General features: G+C 39.9%; 2 protein-coding genes across 3 annotated transcripts; both read right to left on the bottom strand.

Annotated features, from left to right (window-relative positions):
- Positions 1-4,653: 4,653 nt before the first annotated feature.
- On the bottom strand, positions 4,654-18,525 carry LOC125298640 (zinc finger protein 501-like). Of its 2 annotated transcripts, none has more exons than XM_048249469.1 (2): positions 18,242-18,525; positions 4,654-7,492 (listed from the first exon to the last, which is right to left on the bottom strand). In XM_048249469.1, exon 2 carries the CDS (start codon positions 7,473-7,475, stop codon positions 6,288-6,290), a length of 1,188 nt encoding a protein of 395 aa, XP_048105426.1. In that variant the 5' UTR covers positions 7,476-7,492; positions 18,242-18,525; the 3' UTR covers positions 4,654-6,287. The 2 variants fall into 2 exon arrangements, with proteins under 2 accessions (XP_048105426.1, XP_048105425.1); XM_048249468.1 differs by having other exon boundaries at positions 4,655-7,492; positions 18,423-18,525.
- LOC125298280 (zinc finger protein OZF-like) lies at positions 8,694-11,863 on the bottom strand. Its single transcript, XM_048248983.1, has 2 exons — positions 11,828-11,863; positions 8,694-10,882 (listed from the first exon to the last, which is right to left on the bottom strand). Exons 1-2 carry the CDS (start codon positions 11,861-11,863, stop codon positions 9,539-9,541), a joined length of 1,380 nt encoding a protein of 459 aa, XP_048104940.1. The 3' UTR covers positions 8,694-9,538.
- Positions 18,526-18,913: the final 388 nt, after the last annotated feature.

Genomic DNA, 18,913 nt, shown 5'->3' with positions numbered 1-18,913 from the left:
AAAGGACAACGTGCAGAATAACTGTTTCTAGGTGGACTAATTGGATTTCTAAGTCCCTGTGAGTGTGTGGGTCCAGAGGCAGATCAGGAGTCCCACCGGGGCAAATTCCACGTAAGAGGGTAAGTCAGCTTACAGGTCTATAAAAATGAAAGATCATAATAAAAAATATCTACTTGCATCTGTTAAAGGTTGTATCAGCGATGGTGGGGTAACGTCACTTCTGTTGATGTTCAAACAAAACTGAGAGCTAGCTCGCTACTCCCACCCCCTCCCTCCCGTGCAATTGAAACTCTCCTAAACACGCATCTCGTTGGTTATTGGTTGGAACACTTTATTTTGCCTTTGAGTGGTTGGCAACACTTGTTGTTAGCAATTGTTTTTGTGTACAGATCTCAGAGCCTAGACTGCCTACAAAGATGCGTTTTTTTGACGGCTTGCTTATGGGGCAGCTAGCGGATCATTAGGAAAAATAAAAAGATGAATGTGATCATTTATGTTTGGGCCTGAAATCGCTGATACAACCTTTAATCATGCCGGGGATCTAAATATTATATGGTACAGCATGAGTTCATCTTCAGATGATCATCTAGACACAGCTACCTGGCTGAGTACAAAATGCACAATCATTTCTTTTTCAAAATGATGGCCTTTTACGTTCTTTTTTTAATGAAAAGCAATATTTTTTTATTGCCTGCTCAAGTTATCCAAATGCCTAACCAAAGATGACATCTTTGGAAAGTCGCGGTGACCTCGAGTATGTACATTCCATTTATGTGACATCTCGAAATTTGCTTTGTTCATTTGGACTGAATTGGAAATTTGGTGTTCAAAAAAGGCCCTCTTCTAAACATGATACATCAGCAACACCTCAAGGGAATGTCTTCAATTTTGGCACAAACATGGATGCCGATTCGATTTTGATGGTCAAAGGTTAAGGTTATTATGAACCCTGAAGGTCATAAGGACACTGAACTAGAAATTAAAGGAGAAATCTCAAGGTCACCGAGTACTGTCAGTGCACAAAAAAACATGAAAACAAAGGGAAACTTGGCAGGATTTCCCCCTCTGCTGGAGAAATTGTGCATTATGCTATTTCAAACTGTGGGAAAAGGTAACGATAAAGCACATGGATTTGTTTACAAGCTAGCGAACGGTTAGCATACGTTTGGCAGAACTATGTGGATGTTACAAGAAACACGATTTAAAACGAGTTTCTTGTTTCTCACTTCTCTTTCTGGGACGGTAGTCTCAATGTTGCAAGGTTGGTTTTCCGCCTGGGGACGCTAGGCGCTGCGGGGAAAGTCACCATTTTCACCGGAACAGGTCATTTAACCATCCAAATGATTTCTAAACAGGTTTATTACGTTGAAACCTAGTTTAGGTTGCTACAGCCAGCAGCTAAAGCAGATAGATACAGTAGATAGATACTTTACTGATCCCCAAAGGGGAAATTCAAGTAGCCAGGCAGCTACAGCACTACACTGTGGGGGCATGTCGGTGAGCTCCCATGTTTTAGGTTTCGCCACCTGACGTCATAAAGTGTGTGGTGGCCATGTTGGAAGTATGCAAAAGAGAATGTGATGTAAACCCTATTAGAAAGTCAGTTTCTGGTTTAGTATAACTTCTATATTAATCAGTGCCCCCTCGGATTTTTCCTCCCTGATAATTTTTTTTATCATAACTTTGTTCCTATTATGCTCCATAATAAGCCAGAGCCTGTAACGACTCAAATGTTTTCTTTTGGATGTATAATAAATCGTAGGCTACCAAAATAGTCCAAGACCAATCAGCATCCCTTTTCCTAATAGCAACTCACATGCACATTGAGCTCGCAATGTTTTGCTTGTGTTGAACTGATACAGTTATGGTGTTGAAGTGGTAAGTAGGCTAAGCAATAAAAAGTAGTGGAATTATTTGTGGTTGACCTGGAAATTTTGACTTGGTGCTAAAAAGTTAGAACTATGGATTTGATGTTGGCCGCAAATTCAGAAGCTATGTTAACGTTAGCCTATGCAGGGCTGCCAACTTTTCAAAAAACCTTGGAGTGAGATTTGGTGGGGCCAACCGAAATTTTGCTGCGGAAATTATTGTTTGGCTCGTTCAGCATTATACCGTACAGTAAAAAGGTTCTCAGGTGTAGGGACCAGGGTCCCAGAGTTAAATTAACATTGGTATCAAAGGGATCTATCCTAATGCTAGGACCATGGGCGATGGAGGCATTCTGAAAGTGGGTGGGACATTTCAGTGGGGGGTATGGGGTTCCTCCCCCAGAATTTTTTTTTTGGACTAGATGCAATTTCCTGAATTCTGGTACATTTTACCAGGTTATTTAGATACTTCTATATAACAAAATAAAGCCAGCCTACGAAATTAATAAAAAGTAAATCATGCATAATTTAAAAATAACTCAATATATAGGCTACTTGGCTACGCAATAAGGTTTCCATTACAGCACTGCGGACGTTCAATGAACGCATGAAAGCGGATAAAGTAAATTAAATATCAAACTAAAACGAAAATGTCATGCTTTTGAAGGCCTACCATTGTGCAGTCTAGCTGTGGTTAGTGACGTGATGCTGTTAATGGGGAGTTTTACATAAACCTATAGGTTATTATTTATTTGGCGTACAAAAAGCACTGGTATTTCGCACGGCAATAGTGGGGGGGGTCCAAACTAACAATTTTAAAAAGTGGGTAGGTGTTTTGTAAGAATTTAAGAAATGTTTGTATATTTTAACTTTTAAATGCATCAATCTGGTGCACTTTTAAAAATAAATTCAGAGGTCAGACTTGCTTATTTTTATGGAAATATTTGTGCTGTAGCCTAAGCTATTTTGCACTTCAGAATTATAACCATGCATACAAAGGTGGAATAGTTATGGTGATATTGCAATAAGTTCACAACCACAAAAACATATGGTCCATTTCACAGTTCAGAAATGTTCAGAACTCCATGAAATTATGCAGAAGTGGTCACCTGTGTTTTTCAGCTAGTTCATTTAAGATAATACATTGGTCATTGTAATGGCCATAGCCTACAGGCTATTCCTTTTTCAGGATGTACCCATATCTGCATGCTGTGAATGTTTGCATATGGCTTATGTCAGGCTTTATATCAATATTTGTGTCTCCTTATTTGATTTTCTTTATATTTTTGCATTAATGTCACTAGAAAGCATGGCAATATAAATATATTCATTTATCTGTGTAAGTGGGATTGGCTGGAACCTGACAATATAAGAACCATGATAGTGGGATAATCTACTGAGCAATTTACAAAAATGTATGTAGGCCTACTGACAAATAGTTTACATTAGAATACATTATAATTTCGCCCCAATGAGGCTATGTAGAAATGTGTTGCAATTTCAAAAACAGAGGCATGCTTTATATCCTCGTATTCGTTACGGTTTGCTGTTTATTGTGATATTAGGTTTGCCACATGTTGTGTGAAGGGTTAGTGAGATATTACAACCGAGAGTAATGTGCACTGTGTGCACTGTGTGCAAAATGCAAATATGATTAGCCTAAATTGCACGTCGGTTCAATGATAATTTTCTCGCGAACCATTTATCACAGCAACTTGGCGCTAATATCATTGGAAAGCTTAGATTCCGCTCGTTCACATGATGTGTGATATCATGTATAGGTTTAGTTTAGTTGAACCTCATCTGCCAGGTATTTGACCTACCACGTTGACACTTCAGCGTGAAAAATACTCAAAGCATAGGCCTACCTGAAGCCGGGGGAATGCGCCTGGGATGGCTTTTGAAGTAGCATCGCAAATGAGAGAAAATTTAGAAAATTCCACAGACAGGGGGTGCTCTTGAACCCTCTCACCGTCTCTGAAAGCATAACCGTGGCTCAACAGGTAGATCTATAGGCTAAACTCATTTTTCAGGAATCTGACCGACCGGGTTGACACTTCAGCGTGAGAAATCGTGGGTGTGGCGTGTGAGTGTGTGAAACTAATCAAATGCGTGTGTCTCACGGCCAATGCGTGAGAGTTGGCAGCTATGTACTATGTCGTGTCAGTGTACTAGGCTACTATAATATAAATATTTGGCTAACAGACATCTGCTCTGTTTTGTCTTGTACGTGACACTGGTTCAATTGTTTCCAGTTTCATAGAAACGAGGGTGTTAATTTTGCAGTAACTACAAAATCCAACCAAGTATAGGCCAAGGTATCGCGTTGATGTTTCTCCATTTGTTCTTTTCACGTATCTGGCAGCTAATCCATGTAGTGAAAAGGGATAGGCTACCAGTTCAAAAGGAGGCCTACAGTTGTTTTATATAAATAGGATCGTTATGACCGTGATGTAGAGGGCAAGAAAATAATAGCAGTCTCCCATGTATCAAAATTGCTCATGATTTGCAGGTAGCAACTTACAAATGAGGTAACTATTGCTTGCCATAATGGTAATGATAAATATATTACTAGGCCTAGTAAAATATTCAAATATTTAGTGTTAACCACTCAGCACTGAAACCTGTCAAACTTCTTTCAAAGTCCTTCATCACATGAATTAAAGTTAAAATATTTTAATTTCTGAGCGCCACAAAATCAGACCTTAGCACCTGATATTAATAATTGTTTATTTGATCAAAAATGGTATGTCACTGTCATATAAGCCTACACAGTTGCCATAATAGTCCAGACAAAATAAAGATATGCAGTTTTACAGATTATTCATTATCAAGGAAAGCAAACTTTTAAACTGAGCGGAGCAGTCAATTGCCAGTCAAGAAGAGCAAACAAATTGAGTGCCCCAAAACTGAAACTGAATCAAAAATTGATTGAATCAAAATTATGATGGGCAGAATCGTGACCGTGTACAGATTAGTTCAGCTAATTTTGTGTCAGGTGGGTGAATATTATTTTATCAGCTATTAGCGGTTCGTTTGTGTTGAGCTCTCGTGTTCTCATGCAGCTGGTATCCTATCCTAGCTATGTTGACTTAAGGATAGGCTACTTTACCCTGTCTGAAAGGCTCATTGTGTCATGTTGAATCTCCAAAACAAACACAATCATCTTAAATTATTCATAAATGTGTCATTACTTCGAAGATTCATCATCACTCATCACATAAACACCATAATCCCGATCTCTTCAAAACGTAGCACACAACTTCACAACATGGCCAAATAAATGACAACTTACAGTGTCTGGTGGTGCTCGATCACATCTATGACGTGCAGAACGATTGTGCCAAACTTGTGACTCTAATTGTAACATAAACCACAACTGACTTAAATGAACACAATAAGCAGGCTATGCGTGTTTCAAATCAAAAAGTTGTTAGAGCTAATTTATCCACAGTGTGCCACATTTAAACTTAACTTCGCATCGACAGATAGCAACTTGCAAACTTTTCTAATGGTAAACTATGCCTCTGGCTTACAGTTGGCTATAAAGCACGTCTCCACCTGTGATGTTGATTACTTCCTACTCCAGTAAGAGACAGTTTTAAATGAAAGTCTGGCGAGACCGATTTACGTTTACAGTTACCTTATGAAGACAGCTGTCATAGTAGTCATTTGTCCACCAAATGAAAGCAGCATATGCAACATAAACAATTAGCAACTGTGTCTATTGTAGACCTATTCATTTTTATAACCAACAAATATATAGTTAGGCATGTTTATTTAAATGATCTTCATATAATGCTGCCCTATATGGCACACAGCTACCAGCAATAATATTCAATACTCCCAAGATGGCACACATTCGTAAATTTGCGTTTGTGAAGTTGGTGACACCTTATATGCTTTTAGAGTGTAGCAACTCAAGCTAGGGAAAACAGATTGTTTTCTGGGGTTTTATTTTTTCCTACAGTACTCGATGACCTCGAGAAACAGAGAACTATGTGAAAACAATATTATGAAGGGATTGGACCGAAACAACAACAAATATACCAGGCTCTGTTTAATCCAAAGCATTACAGACTTAATTTTGAACAGTTATATTTGAGTAATCGATCCACAATGAAATACCAAACCTTCAAAAAGCTTACAGTTTGATGGCGTAAAAAAAAAAACCAACACTTTTTTTGTGTTTCTTAAGTGCATCCACATTCACACCTTTTAGTGTTTCTTTTTTTTTTATGTATATTTTTTTGGGCTTTATGCCTTTAATGATAGGACAGTGGAGAGTGACAGGAAGCAAATGGGAGAGAGAGCAGGGGTGGGATCCGGAAAGGACCACGGGGCGGGAATCGAACCCGGGTCGCCGGCATACGGTGCCGGTGCTCCAGCCAGTTGCGCCACAGCTGGGGCCAACACCTTTTAGTGTTTCTTATCCGTTTCCATAGTTCTTTCAATGCTGTCTGACTTTTTGCAATTTCTTCCCCGCTGGTGAACTTTACGCTCACTGGACTGGGAGAAACACTTTCCACATACGGAGCAAGGGTACGGCTTCTCCCCAGTGTGGCTTCTCAGGTGAATCCTAAGATGACTAAATGTGTGGAAAGTCTTTACACAATGAGAACACTGGTGAGGCTTCTCTCCAGTATGTATCCTGAGGTGCACCTTGAGATGGCTGCTCTGGGAAAAGTCTTTCTTACAGAACGAACAATGAAATGGCTTCTCTCCAGTATGCATTCTTAAGTGAGTTTTTAGATGAGCGTGCTGAGAAAACTGCTTGTCACACAGTGTGCAATGGTAAGGCCTCTCACCAGTGTGAAGCCTGTTATGAGTTTTCCATTCTGCTGATCTCGCAAACCTACTTCCACACAGCATGCAGCCATAAGGCTTGTCCCCACTATGCACTTTTATATGACTGTAAAGGGAACTTGAGTTAACAAATCTCTTCCCACACACTGTGCAAGGATATGGTTTCTCTCCCGTATGAATCCTCTCGTGTACCGTAACAGAGCTCAAAAAGGTGAACCTTTTCCCACAATATGTACATTTATAAGGCTTCTCTCCGGTGTGGACTCTTTGGTGTAATCTCAATCTAGTCCCATTACAAAAGTCTTTCCCACAATCGGAACAGTGGTAAGATGGATCTCTGATATGGTTTTTCTGATGACGAGTGAGTAATGATGACAGGGGGAAACCTTTCCCACACTGCAGGCATATGTAAGGTTTGTCTCCCGTGTGGATTCTCTGGTGTTCTATGATTTTACTCAATTTAAGAAATGTTTTCCCACAATCTGAGCAGTGGTAACGTTTCACTTCGATATGCGTTTTTTGATGGCGAGCGAGGTTAGATGCATTCGAGAAACGTTTCCCACACTGCAAGCACATACAAGGTTTTTCTCCTGTATGAGTTTTCTGATGGCGATTGAGGTGCGATGTACTGGAGAAACTTTTCCCACACTGTGAACAGTCATAGCACCTCCCTTTCTGTATCCCCCGATCTGTTTTCAGGGATCCCGAGTTGGTCCTCTTTGAGCAACGTCTGCGCTTTTCTCCTCCATCTTGTCCTCTCCTGTGGGTCGAGGTCTTGACACGCTTATTGGCATCCTCCATCTTTCAAGTGTAAGCAGCTGAGTCAAAAGACAAAAGAAAAATATTCTTAGTATAACAATTACACTGAAATTAAAGTACACAAAAGGTAAGCCTTTCCATAGGCTTAAACAAACATTCTTTCATATTGAAAACACAGTGAAAATTGTCAGGAAGAGAGTGGGAGAGAGATGGGGTGGGATTGGGAAATGACTGTAGGGGCCTTACCAAAAACTAGTCCCTTGCAAATCAGATATGCAAATACGTCTTTAACAAAGGCCAATAGCAAGATAGGCACCGGTATCAAAAATGTGTTTTTTCAATGGGAGGGTAGGGTAGGGAGGGTAACTTTAACAGCCGATAACCCTTCTGGAGTCACAGCTAAATTAGTGTTATCATACAAAAATGCAAACTACAGACATGTATCTTTTCAAAAAGTATAAGCAACCTTTGCCACCTTGAGTGGTACAAACACCTCATCTGGCCCATGGATTATACTGTATGTCCTGCACTGACAACATTGAGGCTACATAAACAAATGCTAGTTTTTTCTAACTTGTGTGCTTGATTTTCAGTGCATTTGCTTTGCTTGTGAATTAAGTTGTAGGCCTACTTTCCTTGTCCAATGCGATTGTTGAAAGATGCTGGCCAGAAATGAATATAGGATATAAGTTTCTGTGTCATGTCATACCTCTTGTCTTGTTGCTACTTTGGCAATCTCACCAGAAGATGCAGCAGCTGGCAGGATGTCATTGCCTTCACTGAGCTGTTAGATATATAAAATATCTGTGTAGTAGGCTACAACATCGTCTGAGTCTACATAGGCCAGTCATTAACTTCATAATCAGGTGGCAACGTAGCAATGCATTCTGTAGCCCTGTTTCTTTTCTCCCACACTGCTGTGCACTGAGGGAGGGATGCGCTTTTCTCCCTCGAGATACTTTATCATTCGATAATAAACTTCTACTCGAAACTGTAGTGGAGTAAAGAGTAGATTTGTGGCTCAAACTTACTTGAGTAAGAGTAGAAGTACAATTTTAAAGAAAGGAATATGGAAAGGTGCTGTTCACTTTACTTGTAGCCCGTTATACCCACCACTGGGCCTACCTAAACTATGCAAGTGGGAAAAAAACATATTAGAAGTTCTGTCATCATGTGTACGGGTGTGTGTACTGCATTTATTTACTTCCAATACTGATCAGAAATAAGAAAATCAAATCCGGCACAATACACTGCATAATCTGTTGTCTTTATTGTTTGCGAATTGGTTCTTAAAACAAGTAATGCAGCAGATGTATTTCTCTCGTTTGTTTATTTTCATCATTTTATTTGTTCCTGAACTACATTCATTTTTGCTTCAAAGACTTTCAAATGATTACTAATAATTGTTGACTTCATAAAATAATCTGAATCAGAAATAAAGATGTATTTCTAGCAAAATGTCTTTCTATCGCTGCTCATGTGATTTATGAAGCTGACTTGAACAGCACTGCAAGGTTACATCAAAAAGCTGGTGGCAATTAGTTAACACCATGCTTTAATGAAAGACAGGTATGATGGGCGGCTTTTTATATCACATAGATAGACAATTTTTTTTTTTTTTTTAAATAATTCTAACCATCAATCCTAAACCAAGGTTATTTATAAAAAAAAATGTTTTCTTTCAAATTGACATTATTGTGATTCCAAACCTTGCAACAGCTGTGTATTTTTCTATATAATATATACTGAGGACACAAATGGATCACACATATTGTATAGAACAAAAATAGAACAAAATAGATCTACAGATAAGCAATACAGATATTTTAGGGGGTGATGATGCATTTAAAATCTTGTATCTTAATAATATAGCCTATATATATATATATATATGGATATGTGTGCAATATATGTGCAGGGACCAAATTAATAAATGAAAACAAGTAACCAGGGTAAATCATAAGACCTTATCAAATTAGATAAGATAAACAAACATCACATTAGAACCTTCATGGTATTCTGACTAAATGCCAAGTCATTCTCTCTTTGCAAAACACATTGTTGTAAACGAAAAGTAATACATTGAGTGGCCACTGACGAATCCATCAGCGTTTTCCCTGTATTTTCAGATGTCTTTGAAGGCCATCTGAGTTACTACAGTTCTTTTTTCGTTCGTGAGTGTTACGTTCACTACACTGAGAAAAGCACTTTCCACATTCAGAGCAGGGGTACGGTTTCTCTCCAGTGTGGACTCTGAGGTGACACTTAAGAGTGCCCGATAAGGCAAAAGACTTTCCACACTGAGGGCACTGATGAGGCTTTTCCCCAGTGTGTATCATCAGGTGGACCTTCAGATGGCTACTCTGAGAAAAGTCTTTGTTACAATGTGTGCAGTGAAAGAGCTTCTCTCCAGCATGCATCCTCAAATGAGTTTTTAGATGAGAAGGCTGAGAAAAAAGTTTGTCACACTGAGTGCAATGGTAAGGTTTCTCTCCAGTGTGAAGCCTGTTATGGGTTTTCCATTCAGCTAATCTCGCAAACCTACTCCCACACTGTGTGCAGACATACGGTTTGTCTTTACTGTGCACTTTGCGATGACTTATTACAGCACTTGAGGTAGTAAATCTCTTTCCACACTCTGTGCAAGGATACGGTTTCTCTCCAGTGTGAATCCTCTGGTGTACTGTAAGACCGTTCATGAAGGTGAACCTTTTCCCACAAGATGTACATTTATAAGGCTTCTCTCCAGTGTGGACTCTTTGGTGTAATCTCAATCTAGTCCCATTGCAAAAGTCTTTCCCACAATCTGAGCAGCAGTAAGATTTCTCTTCAGTATGACTCTTCTGATGACTAGTGAGAAACGATGGCTTTGAGAAACCTTTCCCACACTGCAGGCACACATAAGGCTTCTCTCCAGTGTGGATTCTCTGGTGTTCTTCCATTTTACTCAACTTAGAAAAGGCTTTCCCACAAGCTGAGCAACAGTAAGGCTTCTCTTCGCTATGATTTTTCTGATGGCGAGTGAGATTTGATGCACTGGAGAAACTTTTCCCACACTGCAGGCACATATAAGGTTTATCTCCAGTATGAGTTTTCTGATGACGAATGAGGTTAGATGGATTGGAAAAACGTCTCCCACATTGTGGGCATGTAACATTATAAGATTTATTACCTCCAGAGTGAACTCTCTTGTGTTCATTCATTTTACTCAACTCTATAAACGCTTTCCCACAATCTGAGCAGAGGTAAGGTTTCTCTTCGGAATGAGTTTTCTGATGGCGACTGAGGTGCGAAGAATTAGAGTAACTTCTCCCGCACCGAAAGCAGTCATACGACCTTATTTTCTGAGCTCCCTGATGTTTTTTAGGGGATCCGGAGTCAGCCAAACTCCTGCTTGAGCAGAGTCTTTGCTTTTCCCCTCTGTCTTGTCCTCCCCAGTGTGTCGAGGTCTAATTGTCCGCCTCCATCCTTCAAGTATAGGCAGCTGACAACACAAAAATCGAAGGAAAAAAAGATAAAAGCTTATATCCTTAACCATGGTGTACTTATTGCTGTGATGTGTATGCATTATAAAGAGTAATAGTACTCAGATTGTGTTAGATACCAGAGTCCTGGCATTTCAACACAAGTGCTGAGCTTAATAGTTAAGGTCAACAGTTTCTTCTAAGCACATAGCAAATTGAATTATCTTCTTAGAGGACGTCTATCACATCTTGAATGATTTGTACTAGTGCTTGTACGACATACACATATCAATCATTAAAAGGTAGAGGCCAACCGATTTAGTGGCGTGCCGATATTAGGCATTTTCCAAACTATCGGTATCGGAATTTAAAACGGTCGATAAACATTTCTAAATTAAATAAAAGAAAACTGAATATTGATCCTTCATTTGGATTTCCAGTATTGTTGTTACGTTGTTTGTCCACTAGATGGCGCAGCTACTTGCTGCAAGACACTGCTTGACTTGATTCCACTTCCTAGCCAACACAACAACAACGAATTGCAGTTTATTAGTTTCATAGCTCTCTGAAGTGGTCTGTCTGTTCATGGTAGGATGAACATGTGAAATGTAATTTCTTCATTTCTTCTGTAAACCTAAATAGAGTGTGGTAGTCACATGGAAGCTTGTCATTTTTAGCATTAGCATTTTAACGCTTCTTGGTTTGTAAGAAAAAATCTCTATGGGAAAATGAATGAAGTGTTTGGTAATACGGTTCAAATAAGGTCTGAACGAAACAACAGCCATCGAAAACATTGGCGTTGGCATTGGCGTTATATATATTTACTATTCGTATTTTGTCACAAACTGTAGTCTTGTTTCATATAAGAATGAAGATGTTGCTACAAAAATGCTACAGCGAAAATAGTGTGGACTACAGCGCGCTACTTGCCTGGTGCAACCTGCAGGACGGTAGAGAGGTATCCATTGTTACAGATGACTCTTCATTCACTCCCCTCAACTTCTTATGTAACTTTACATTGCAGTCATGTTAACTTTATTTAACGTCGACATGTTAACTTTATTTAACAGCGTGACTGTTGTGGGAAAAGTTATTATCCTTGCTCAGTAAAGCTAACAAGCTACTTGCCTTGTGACGCACAGCTAGGAGACAGAGCGGGAGACAGTTTGTAGTTTAATGTTTTTCGCTGGTTGCAGAGGCATAGTAGATCTAAAGTCCTCACATAGACAACATACACGCTGATTTTATGAAAAGGATATAAACGCAGGGACTCGCGAGCAGTTTATTAACTATTGGGGGGGCATAATTTTTTATGATTCCCGAAAGCCCATTCAGAGGATTTTTTCTTACGAACCGGAACATGCAAAAATGCTAATTGAATGCATACAAAATGATGGTAGTGTCTACCGCACTCTATAAACCTGAGAATGTTTATCAGACATGCTTGGTTTTTACTGCAGTAAGCCAACGTTAATCTTAGAGCTCATGGTCACCAGCTTTGTTATGTCCAGAGTTAAAATAAAGTTTGCATTGGTTGAGTGATGGAGGCCAACTTCATTGTTGGTCTATTTGTGAAACATAAACACGGTTATATCGAGTAAATTTATAACAGCACTTGTCATCGCCTCTTTCGACTGTCATCCCATTCATTTTCTGATGATACTGAGAGGACCTAAGTTAGTTAGCCACATCACTAGCATCTATCTATAAATTACAGGAACAGTCTGTCTGTGTGTGTGTTATTTGCATATCTGTTGAACTGTTACTGATAGATTTCAAACTTGACAGTGGTCTTGCAACAGGCACGAGTATATGCAGTGCCAAGTTTGACGTTTAGATTAGTAATGCTAAAGATATTGTTAAATATATAGGTAATAACCACAAATTGGCTTTCTCCGCTTTACTGTTTCCACTCCCCCTCTCAAACAGCACTGTAGGCTCGCATATCTGTCGAACCATTAGTCCGATTGATTTTAAACTAGGGCTGGGCGATATGGACCAAAACTGATATCCCGATATTTTGGGGCTGATTGGCGATATACGATATATATCGATATTTTAAACAGAAATAGCTAAGTGTTTCGTATTCACTCAACATGACAATTATGACAACAAAACCAGCTTTAATTAGAATGATTTCAGACTGCTCTAACACAGCTGTGCAAAAAAGTGTAAACAATAACATAGGCCTACCAATACCAATAGGCATAGTAGGCTACAGCTGCTCTGATAAAGCTGTGCAAAGACCAATAAGTCGACCATGACTGAGAACACAGGCCTACATTGTACTGCACAATGCAATAGTTTGGGCACAAAAATATTGCAGTAGCCTACTGCAGAAAAAAACCCTGCAGTTTTGTCACACAATGCAGTTTTTTTACCATAAGGGTTTGATAGGGCCTAGATGACAAGCAAATGTAGCCTATGATGGCCTAGACATGTGTGACTTGCTATCGATAACAATTAAATAGTTTTAAACAATTAGGCTACTTAAACAACGTAACTGAGTCACTCACCAATAGTGTGATAGACGTCATTTTGTATGCGTTCATTACCATTTTTGCATGTTCCTGTTCGTAAGAAAAAATCCCTATGCACGATTGAATGGGATTTCGGGAATCATAAAAAAATGATGCCTCTAACTGCTCGCGAGTCCCCGCGTGCATTTAATAAAATAAGCGTGTAGGTTGTCTCCCTGAGGACTTTAGATCTGCTATATTGAAACGCAAGCACCCATAAGTGTATTTAAATTAGCTAGGCTATGTACCAAAAATTACATTTTACCGTGAGTCGAAGAGCTGTAAACAGTGTTGTAACTTCTGCGTGTACAAAACCGCTTGGAGCTCCAGTGGAATTTTGATTTCACAACGAGAATTCTCGGTCTAGCCGTTGATGTGCCGACGGAAATAGGCATCAGCACCAACCTCTGATCACGGTAAACAAACTCTGACTCAGTGTCCGTCATGTTTGAAAGTTTGTAGCCACAGGGAGAACGTGCACACGCAAGGGGCGCAGTTGAGCAGAGCTGTGGCTGTCTGAATGGTCTGAACACAGAAGAGCAAGTGGCTTTGATAAAATGGCCCATTATTTGACATAATACCGGTATTACGATATTGTCTCAACTACATATCGTTTTCAAAAATATATCGGTCGTAGTCGTAATACCGATATATCGCCCAGCCCTATTTTAAACTTGACGGGTGTCTTGCTATGGGCACGAGTAAGTGCAGTGCCAAGTTTGACGTAGTTTGTATAAGTAATGCAAAATATATTGTTAAATGTACCGGTTTTGAGTTTTTGGCAGCACTAAATCACGGGTCAAGATACAAGATGTTTGGTTGATTATGATCATGTCTGACATCAACAATAAAGACTCCCTGTATGCAGTTTTCTTGCATAAAATGATTCTGTGGATTTTGCAACAGGCCAACACGGGTATGCAGTGGTTATTCAAAAATTACGTAAAAATGTTGTGCAATAAATTGGAACTTCGATTAGCCCAGGCTACTTTGGACTGTCTTTAGACTTTGAATAAACAAACAGCAATTCAGACTGCAAGGTCCTAAACTGAAACAAGCGATAATGGTCCTGAATTCAAGGATGTTTCAGAATACCCCACAAGACCAGCTACAGATGAGTGGCAGATAAAGTGTAATGTCGCTACCAGAGACCAGTGTTTGGGTCACACATTGTTGAAAATTTCATATGATGCATCATTCTTTGTCTTCTATATCAAGGTATAAGGTGGGGCAGCCGTGGCCCACTCACTGGTTAGCACTCTGGACTTGTAACCGGAGGGTTGCCAGTTCGAGCCCCGACCAGTGGGCTGCGGCTGAAGTGCCCTTGAGCAAGGCACCTAACCCCTCATTGCTCCCCGAGCGCCGCCATTGTAGCAGGCAGCTCACTGCGCCGGGATTAGTGTGTGCTTCACCTCACTGTGTGTTCACTGTGTGCTGTTTGTGTTTCACTAATTCACTGATTGGGTTAAATGCAGAGACCAAATTTCCCTCACGGGATCAAAAAAGTATATATACTTATACTTACACTTTAATTGGCTAAACATAGTCTCATACCTGCAAACTCAGAAGGGCTGAAAAAGGTGACATATTTCCGAAAGCCATGTCAGTCTAGAAGCCTCAGTGTTTCACTTGTTTGCATGCTAATTATCAATAATTATGATCAATATGCTTCACAGAAAACAAACAAATTAAACACCTATCACTGAGCCGGTCAAAATATTTATATAAATATGTAGGTCCACTTTCAGATTTGTTGAAAGCATCCTCTGAGAGCATCCTCTCCAGCTGTATCGCTGTGTGGGGCGGAAGCTGCACTGAATACAACAGGAAAGCCCTGAAGCGCATAGTGAACACAGCTGGAAGGATTATTGGTGCTTCACTCCCCTCCCTGAAGGACATTTACACCACCCACCTCACCCGCAAGGCGACCAAAATTGTGAGTGATGCAAGTCGCCCCGCTCACAATTTGTTTGATCTACTGCCCTCTGGGAGAGGTACAGAAGCCTGCGCTCCCGCACCACCAGACTCACCAACAGCTTCATACACCAGGCTATTAGGATGCTGAACTCTCTCCCCCCTCCACCCTCAGCTACATAACATCCTGGACTTTGGACCCACAATGGCTGCCTTGCACTAGTCCATTTGCACTACTCCACTTGTACACTTGCACACTTTGCAACTTGTTGTTGTCCTGTTGTCCTGAAAACACAACACTTCTGCTGCTCTTACATAACTTGCACCACTATGCCACTTGCTTACTTAGGTCAAACAGAACTACCTCAGCCATTTATTGGCCTGACTTATGCACAATTTCAACCCAATTTTGCTGCTCTTATTTCTTCATTGTATGTGCCTTCTTATTTACTCATTTATTGTTTACTGAATGTTATGTTTGTCTGTGGACTTAATTGGTAAAATATGTCTTGTCTTCACCGTGGGATAGTGAGAAACGTAATTTTGATCTCTTTGTATGTCTGGGCATGTGAAGAAATTGACAATAAAGCAGACTTTGACTTTGATCAGGACGCATTTCACGTGTGCGCGTGCACGCGCATTATGGTCACGTGCAAAGTGTCCCGGTCTTTGGTTCGACAAATCTGGTCACCCTACTCTAGGGTAAAGTTTAACAACATTGACATTGTTCGTGACTACACAGCAGACATGGGGGACAGACTCAAGTCACATTTTTTAAGACTTGAGACTTGCTTGATCAACATGTATAAAAGACTCGACTTGACTTTGACTTGCTATTCATGACTTGAGACTTGACTTAGACTTGAGACAAATGACTTGACTTTTTATTTTTTTCATAGATTTTTTTCAATATTTGAGGCATATTGAAACAATAATAGGTTTTAGTGAATTTGGCTCGCAGTAAACAGGGCTCTCTTTGGGCATAAACTAAATTAGAACAGATATTGCAAGCCAAGCCTTATTGTCCAACATCAGTGTCAGACCTCACAGACACTCTTCTGAATAAATGGACAAACATTCCCACGAGGACTCTACAATTTTGTGGAAATTCTTCCCAAAAAAGTGGAGGCGGTCACAGCTGTAAAGGTGCAAACACTGTATGCTTTTGGACTCTGTGCATATTGTCGTAAAACTGTGGACCTGTCGGGCCGTGCGTGCTGTAAGTCTACAGTTGTATGCAAAGTGCTTATCATAGTGCTATGCTGTATTGCATTTTATCTTTGAACTGAATGATTAAAGGGTTTCATATTGAGGCATATACTATTGTAACCTATACCAATACCATGTATGATAATGCAAACTTACATAAATGAGAACAGGTAACCAAGTTGGTGGAATGACACTCGAGTGGGTCGTTTAAGAGGTCTAAAGACATTCCTGTTCAACATGCACTTAGTTCTTTAAGTGCTTCTTTTGCGTTATGGTTTGTATAATATTGTTTTATTTCCATTAGGCTGTTGATTAATTTGACATTATTGTTTATTATTGATATGCTCCTTAATGTAGTCTAACCATGTTATTGTTTTTATATTATTGATTGAATTGACATTGTTGTTTATTATTGCTATTCTCCTTATTATAGTGTCACCAACATTCTAATCTGTTCTCTGCTAAATTAAAAATATTATATTGTTTTTGTGTGTGTCGCTTTGGACAAAGGCGTCTGCCAAATCCCATAACCATAACTTTATAAGAATTATACCTGAATGTATGATGTATACTGTGTGTAGATTGAATTTGAGATCCCATAATGTCTGTAACTTATGTATTTTAAGCAGCCAATGATTTATTAGGAGAGTTTTCCATCTTTATAAGGGCAACCTTTCCCGTAGTTCGGGGCTTCGACTTCACTTTAATTTCACGTTCGGATTTGTGCAAATGTGTATTTTATGTATGTTTTTTCTGACTTGGATGATTGTTTGTTTGTGTGCATGCAAGTGTTGGGGGAGGAGTGTGGGGACGCGGTAGGTGCCGTCAGTGGTCTCTGTGGAGTTAGGTGTGACAGTTCTGGTGAGGGATGGGTGCTACTTTGGTGTTGCATGCCTATAAGCTATGACAAGGTCGTCTCTTAACATAATGTGTGTGGGGCCAACACGGGACTAAGTGCCTTGCTGAAGGGTACAATGATGGAAGCCGGGTATTGAACCCACAACTTTCCAGGCTACTGCATGCTAGCCCAGCTCTTTAGCCACTCCATTCATCACTTCCACTTTAGCATCACTTTATTTATCCACCAACAACACAACACAGCTGACTTTCCCTTGAAAATATATGAGCTGGCTAATATCGTTGTGAATATCTATTTCTGTGCATAAACCACCCAGTCCTCTCTTTCGCTACTCATACTAGCTGAACAGCCTGATTTACCTTTGCACAGTGCATCTCAGCATGTACCTGCAGGCGCCCCTGTGTTAGGCGTGGGCCTACTTGAAAAGGTATTAGGCCTAGTGCAAATTGTTTTTAAATATGTATTTCATACTGAGTTATTATTGCATTTTTTGAGTGTGCAAAGGCATACACTGAGTGAAGGTGTTACACAATAGATCAAACATGCAGTATACAGAAAAGGGCTACCACTGAATATGGTAGTGTAGCCTACGTGCCTACGATAACGTTGCTTATAGCATGAGTTTCAGCAGTTTCACAAAACGACCTCCCTTTTTTACGAGTTTTCTCGCGTAGCCTAAATGACGATTGTTGCACACTAATCGAACACACGGCAAGACAGCATACATCTGTGAACCAATGACTATATTGGGTCATTATTTGGGTAGCACATGAAGAATATAACAATTATCCATATATTTACTAGCGCGTTAAGGTGTCACCTTACTTACTTATTTCAACTTACTTTTTAATGTAAAGCCCGACATGCAAACATTTCTCTTAGGCTACCCTCGACATAGCACATCATCCCTGCTGCATGTAGGAATTCCATTCACATTCCTCAAAAACGTAACGTCATCTTCACTAACCCGTCCGATAGGCCCACATTCACCAAGTCAAACTTAGCAAAATATAATAAGGCTTACCGTTTCTTAAATAGGCTTTTAGACGAATCTTATAACGTAGGCTACAACAGATTCAAAAATGTGGCTTCAGTAATTAAATCAGAGATCTTCGAGCCAAGGCACCCACTGAAGCAAGTAGTCTTATTGGAGAGTGACTTCCTCTGTTGACTGTATTAGCAGTTTGTAATCTTGCGCATTACTGCCGTCTACTGGGCTGAAGTGAGAACACATTTGGAGACGCTAAAGCTTTCCTACTTTCATACAATTTGAAAATCTTTGACTACAACATGATCCCGTGTGTCCAGTACTGGCGACGTTATGAAGCCCAGTCTCCCTATGTGCCTTCTAAATTGAATTCCCTTCCTGGCAAAAAGAAAACTTAAAAAACAGCTATGATTGAAATTGAAATTAAATTGTACAGTTGGGCAATGGTAGGACTAACTACCTGCATATAAATCATCTGAACATGGGCATCCTTTGGGCCTGGGCCTCGCCCCAACCTCAAGATTTTG

Source organism: Alosa alosa, chromosome 7 (assembly GCF_017589495.1).
Source record: "Alosa alosa isolate M-15738 ecotype Scorff River chromosome 7, AALO_Geno_1.1, whole genome shotgun sequence".
Lineage (NCBI taxonomy): Eukaryota > Metazoa > Chordata > Actinopteri > Clupeiformes > Clupeidae > Alosa > Alosa alosa.
The sequence above is the reverse complement of the archived record's forward strand: the minus strand, read 5'-3'. Positions and strand labels throughout refer to the sequence as shown.

Excerpts from the sequence above, each read along its gene's own strand:
- LOC125298640 (XM_048249469.1), bottom strand. The coding sequence starts at position 7,475 with ATGGAGGATGCCAATAAGCGTGTCAAGACCTCGACCCACAGGAGAGGA.
- LOC125298280 (XM_048248983.1), bottom strand. The coding sequence starts at position 11,863 with ATGGATACCTCTCTACCGTCCTGCAGGTTGCACCAG. Across the intron at positions 10,883-11,827 it reads CGTCCTGCAGGTTGCACCAG|ACCTCGACACACTGGGGAGG; the intron begins GCAAGTAGCGCG and ends GCGGACAATTAG.